Raw genomic sequence first — 6536 nt, 5'->3', positions numbered from 1 at the left:
AGGTTTTAAATGTTACAAATTTGTTATTTTTTTAATCATAAATCCATTTTTTCATTTAATAGCAAAAAGTTCGTGTTCACCAAACTTTGAAACCCGAACAAGGTGCGGGTTCGTCGGACTCTATTTAATAATTTCGATTGTTTTTCCGAGAAATAAAAATATATACTTTTGTAATCACACATACATTTTTTACGAACCTCCCGCAGATTTTATGATGTGTTACTACATCTTATTTGATGATAAATATAAAAACTACAATTTTGCTAAATTTCCCATCCCTGCTATGTGTTAATTTTCAGTAGTGTAAACAATAACATTATGTAAAATACTAGTATTTCGATAGAGCTCTTTCATTAACACACAATGTTAAAATACGGACAGCAGTATATGCGTAGAAATAACGGTTTGTCATATATTTTTAGGGGTTAATTTTGTTTGAAGTGGTTACTTGTGAAAATAAAATCAATACAACTTGTCAGAACGGTTACCGTTAAAAGTCACATTGCGTTAACAACTATGTGGATTGGAGAAAAAAACCAAAGAAGAAAGAATGATAAAACACTCATGAGTTGAATACTGTTTTGCGTACAAAAGTATGAAATGTTTCATACACAAATCTACCCTGCTGAAAGGGGGTTATACAGTTTAATATAAAATAATTGTGTTTACGGAAAATCAATATTACATTAAATATTTAATATTTTGTTGGTGAAACTACATTAAACAATAAAAAATAATGTGTTAAATAATAATAAAATATGTACAAATTGAAAATGTAAAAATTAATTAAAAATAATTCGATTTACTTAAATAAATTTAAAAAAAAATCAAATGTATATATAACAATAAAATAAGTATGTAATTTTGTGTAGCATGGAAATTTAATTTTCTAACACTAAAATTGTTACAAATAACAATTTAGAAAATAAAAACAATTTATTAAAAAAGTTTTTATTTCGTTTTTACATAATAATATACATATTTTAATGTAATAAGTGAAAATTTATAAAATTTTTATTTGATGATAATACAACCCTGCTAAATCCGTGTCATCCTTGTTAAAGTATACGAATAATCGTTTTATTATTTTTTTTTTTTTTTTTTTTGTTTTTCATGTGATGGCGAAAAATTAACAGTTTATTCACAACAACAACTACAACTACTGATTACATTCACACCCTTAATCAATGTGAATAAGTTGGAAAATATCAGTAAACCAGGACAACACACACACTAACTAACAAGTACGTACGGCCGAAAAATTTGGTAAAAAACTACAGCAAAAAAAAAACGAATTAAAAATTCTTCAAAAAGAAATCAAGAAATTAGACCTGTATTTAAAAATAGTACTTAAGAATTTAATTAATCAGTTTTATTTAAATGCAAAATGTAAATTTAAAATTTACTTTTTGCCTTGAATTGATAGTAGAAAAAATAAAAATAATAATGTATGTATTCGTGTTACAGTTACATATACTGCGTGCTGTCTGATTTGTCGTCACACTGCTGAGCACACGTTATCGCTGCAGAACTATTTAGGGTTTGAACGTGACTTTAATAGCAACAACAGCAAACAACAACTCTAAAAGTATAGTAAAAGCCCACAGATATGATTGATCCCAGCTCCAGTGAAGAAGAGGGTGATGATGAATCCACACCTCAAGCACCACCCAAGGGACGTTTGGGCGGAAGTACGTTAGCTAAACCAAAAGCCGTTATAACTGCTGTAGATTCAAGCACTAAAACAAGCACTGGAGCAGCACGACAAAATGGTGATATCCCGCACAAAGCCGCTGGTAGCTCTGTTTCAAGTGGGCCTACAGATAGTGAAAAAACTATTGCCCCGGTGGCCGCAAGTAGTGTGTCGAGTAAAAATGAACTGACCGCAAATGATTCTGTAGCTGGAGCAGGTAGCATATCGCAGGAAACCCTAAATCAAAGTGCTGGTTCTTCATCTAGAGGAAATTCATTGTCGCGGCCGATATCACCGTCGCCTTCAGTAGCAAGTGATAAATATGAATCGGGTGCTAGTCAGCCAAAACAGGGTATTGAAGAGGAGGAGCGTAAGAAACGCATCCAACTGTATGTATTCGTTTCTCGTTGCATATCATATCCGTTTAATGCTAAACAACCTACCGACATGACGAAAAGACAACCCAAAGTTAACAAAACGCAGCTGGATGCCATTACTCAGCGATTTCAAGCTTTTCTTAAGGGAGAAACACAAATCATGGCTGACGAAGCGTTTCGTAATGCAGTACAAAGCTATCATGATGTTTTTCTGAAATCAGATCGTATTTTGAAAATGGTTCAACAGGGTTCATGTTCGATGCAAGACTTCACCGAAGTTTTTCGCAAAAACATTGAGAAACGTGTTCGTTCTTTGCCTGAAATCGACGGTCTCAGCAAAGACACTGTGCTTACTTCCTGGATGGCAAAATTCGATGTGATACTTAAAGGTACTGGGGAGGAGGACTCGAAGAAGCCAGCTCGTTTGCAACAATCATTAAATAGTGAGCTGATACTTTCCAAAGAGCAGTTGTACGATATGTTCCAGCAGATACTTAGTGTAAAGAAATTCGAACACCAAATCTTATTCAATGCCTTAATGCTTGATTCAGCCGATGAGCAGGCGGCTGCCATAAGACGTGAGTTGGATGGTCGTATGCAGCGGGTAAACGAGATGGAGAAAAATCGCAAACTTATGCCAAAATTTGTCTTAAAAGAAATGGAATCTCTTTATATTGAAGAACTAAAATCATCAATAAATTTATTAATGGCAAATCTAGAATCGTTGCCAGTTACCAAAGGTAACATGGACAGTAAATACGGCTTACAAAAGCTAAAGCGTTACAATCATAGTACTCCTTCGTTTCTAAAAATGATCTTACGTTCTCATGGATCTCTCTCGAAACTAGAAGGTGACTCTGAGGAGGGCATTACTCAACTCTCTAAATTAGATGTAGTGTTGACATTCCAGTTAGAAGTAATTGTGATGGAAGTTAAAGGGCTGAAATCGTTAGCCCAGAATCGAATTGTCTACTGCACTATGGAGGTTGAAAATGGCGAAAAATTGCAAACAGATCAAGCTGAGGCCTCTAAACCCATGTGGGACACACAAGGTGATTTTACAACGACTCATCCTTTGCCTGTAGTAAAAGTTAAGCTATACACCGAAAATCCCGGCATGCTTGCTTTAGAAGATAAAGAACTGGGCAAGGTGATAATTAAACCTACACCATTATCATCCAAAACTCCCGAATGGCATCGCATGACTGTGCCGAAGAATTTGCCTGATCAAGATTTGCGTATTAAAATTGCATGCCGTCTAGAAAAACCACCTAATATGAAGCACTGTGGTTATTTATACGCCATTGGAAAATCGGTGTGGAAAAAGTGGAAAAAACGTTATTTTGTACTAGTTCAAGTGTCTCAATACACCTTCGCCATGTGTAGTTACAAAGAGAAGAAATCCGAACCATCGGAAATGATGCAGTTAGATGGTTATACGGTTGATTATATCGAAGGTGCTAGTGCAAGTTTAATGTTTGGCACCGATTTAAATGGCGGACGTTTTTTCTTTAATGCTGTGAGAGAAGGCGACAGCATCGCTTTTGCATGCGATGATGAAAATGAATGCAGTTTATGGGTGATGGCCATGTATCGTGCCACAGGCCAATCCCACAAACCCACGCCGCCAGTTACTCAGGATAAAAACTCGGCCATATCGAAGATTCAAGGTGATGCGGACAAGGCACGCAAACACGGCATGGAAGATTACATTAGCGCCGATCCATGTACTTTAGATCATGCTGTGTTCTTCAAAATGCTGCAAAATCTCGCTCTAGAATATCGCCTTAATGATCAATACGCTTCCCTCGGTTGGTTTAGTCCCGGACAGGTGTTTGTATTGGATGAATATTGCGCCCGTTATGGTGTTCGTGGCTGCTATAGACATCTTTGTTACCTCTCAGATTTGTTAGATCGTGCCGAAAAAGATTTCATGATCGATCCAACACTCATACATTATTCATTCGCCTTTTGTGCCAGCCACGTACACGGTAATCGCCCCGACGGCGTTGGTAGTATTACCCACGAAGAAAAAGAAAAGTTTACCGAGATCAAAGAACGCTTAAGAGTTTTGCTAGAATATCAAATAACCAATTTTAGGTTTTGCTTTCCATTTGGCCGCCCTGAAGGTGCTCTCAAGGCAACATTATCTCTACTAGAACGTGTTCTTATGAAAGACATTGTTACACCCGTGCCACCAGAAGAAGTTCGTCAAATGATTAAGAAGAGTTTAGAATCTGCCGCGTTGGTGAATTATACTCGTCTATCATCCGAAGCAAAAATCGAAGAGGACTTGCGCGGCGAAGTTGCAGTGCCTCCTGCGAGAAAACTAGAAGATTTGATACATCTAGCAGAACTGTGCGTTGATTTACAGCAGCAGAATGAAGAACATTATGCTGAAGCTTTTGCTTGGTTCAGCGATTTGTTGGTAGAACATGCCGAAATATTTTGGTCCCTCTTTGCTGTTGATATGGACCGAGTTTTATCCGAACAGCCACCTGATACATGGGATTCGTTTCCCCTCTTTCAAATTCTCAACGATTATCTTCGAGCCGACGATAATCTCCGCAATGGTCGTTTCCACCAGCATCTACGAGACACATTCGCCCCATTAGTTGTACGCTACGTAGACCTAATGGAATCCTCAATAGCTCAATCCATCAATAAAGGCTTCGAAAAAGAACGCTGGGAGAGCAAAGGCAATGGTTGTGCTACATCGGAAGATCTGTTTTGGAAACTTGATGCCTTACAATCTTTTATACGTGATCTTCATTGGCCTGAACCCGAATTCCGCCAACACTTAGAGCAACGTCTGAAAATGATGGCATCCGAAATGATAGAGCAGTGCATTGCGCGAACAGATGCATCATTCCAATCGTGGCTAAAGAAAAATATCGCATTCATTTCTTCAACCGATTATATTGTGCCATCAGAAATGTGCGCCATGGTAAATGTGATATTAAACGCAAAAAATCAAAGCTTTAAATTAACCACCATAGACGGAATTGATTTGTACAAATTTCATGCAAAAATTGACGATCAACTTGATAAAGCGAATGTAGCCATGACACAAGGCCTAATTGGTAAACTTATGTCAGTGCTAGAGTCGACTTTGTCTAAATTGGCTCGATATGATGAAGGTAGCTTGATCGGTTCCATACTTAGCTTCACAAATGTCTCCAGTTCAGGTAAAGATTTAGGTCAAGGCTATGTAATATTCTTCCGCAACAACATGGAGCAGATTCGAGGAAAGATCGGCGATGATCTATGGTCATTGAATTTCTTTGAACAATGGTATACACAGCAAGTTAATATGCTTTGCAATTGGCTTTCTGAGCGTTTGGATCACTCACTCCACTATGCTCAGGTGCAGGCGCTTTCACACATTGTAAAGAAAATCTATTCGGACTTTGAGCTGCAAGGTATGCTTGAGGAAAAGCTTAATTCCAAAGCATATCAAACTGTTGCCACGCGTATGGCTACAGAGGAAGCCACTTGTGCTCTAACCATGCCTGATGTTGCAGAAGGCGATGAAACTGCCGAGGATGGTAGAGAACTCGACGGCATTGAAGAGGAGGGTGCCGAAGAGGAAACCGCTACGCCACGCGTTAGAATGCCTCAGCCGAATCTAGTTTCGGCTCAGGCAGCAGCAGTTACCAACGTTGTGGCCGGACGCGTCGGAAATCTCCTCGGTAAAGGTATTGGTGGATTGAGCTCAAAACTTGGTAGTGGTGGTTGGTTCTAATGCATATATTGCTGGTGGTTATGATGATGTTGGTCGTCGTCTTTTTTGTCTTCGTCATGCTGATAATAGTGGAGCTGCAGATGATCTCTTTATCTATATATCTTTCTCTCCCCTACCCCCAATTCTCCTCTAATAGCTTCAGTTATTATATTAACAACAACAACATCAACAACAAACAACAAAATATAGGCACATTTATGGAACAATATATTAACGAATAGATACCAAAAATTTAAATTTTAATTATATCTAACATTATATTAAATATATATATTAAATATTATTATTAAAATTATTAATTATATTAATATACTTAATTACAAAAACAAAATAGCAAAACAAACAAAAAAAAATTAATAATATGTATTGCATTTTGGTGGCAGATGTAGCAGTAGAAATAATTAATTTTTACTAGGCAAATTACTTACATACATTTGAAAGAAACGTCAAAATATTATATATACATAACTAATATTTAATTAAAAATTATACCAAAGATTAAATAAAAAATGCTTATTCCATAAAAAAACTTTAAAATATATACAGTAAAAAATAACACCACAACAAATATTAATGGTTTTTTGTTAAATTGAGAATAAAGGAAAAAAAGTAAGAAAATGTTTGATATGATGTCATTGACATTATCATATATCAAATATTTTCCAACTTTTTATATTGTTTTATTGTAGCATAGCTTTTTCTTAACGTACCTCCCATCGCC

General features: G+C 36.5%; 1 protein-coding gene across 2 annotated transcripts; it reads left to right on the top strand.

The window, feature by feature from the left end:
• Positions 1–534: 534 nt before the first annotated feature.
• On the top strand, positions 535–6293 carry LOC119615100 (calcium-dependent secretion activator-like). 2 transcript variants are annotated; one of them, XM_037971173.1, is made up of 3 exons: positions 535–593; positions 1137–1244; positions 1468–6293. In XM_037971173.1, exon 3 carries the CDS (start codon positions 1610–1612, stop codon positions 5813–5815), a length of 4206 nt encoding a protein of 1401 aa, XP_037827101.1. In that variant the 5' UTR covers positions 535–593; positions 1137–1244; positions 1468–1609; the 3' UTR covers positions 5816–6293. The 2 variants fall into 2 exon arrangements, with proteins under 2 accessions (XP_037827101.1, XP_037827099.1); XM_037971171.1 differs by lacking the exon at positions 535–593 and adding an exon at positions 795–854.
• The last annotated feature ends 243 nt before the right edge of the window (positions 6294–6536 follow it).

This window comes from Lucilia sericata, unplaced genomic scaffold (assembly GCF_015586225.1).
Source record: "Lucilia sericata isolate MDLA Ls3-8-SP2 unplaced genomic scaffold, ASM1558622v1 Contig004094F_arrow, whole genome shotgun sequence".
NCBI classification, from domain to species: Eukaryota; Metazoa; Arthropoda; class Insecta; order Diptera; family Calliphoridae; genus Lucilia; species Lucilia sericata.
This window is presented reverse-complemented; position numbering and strand designations above follow the sequence as displayed.

What these genes read in the sequence shown, in the direction of transcription:
- LOC119615100 (XM_037971173.1), top strand. Translation starts at nt 1,610, where the DNA reads ATGATTGATCCCAGCTCCAGTGAAGAAGAGGGTGATGATGAATCCACA.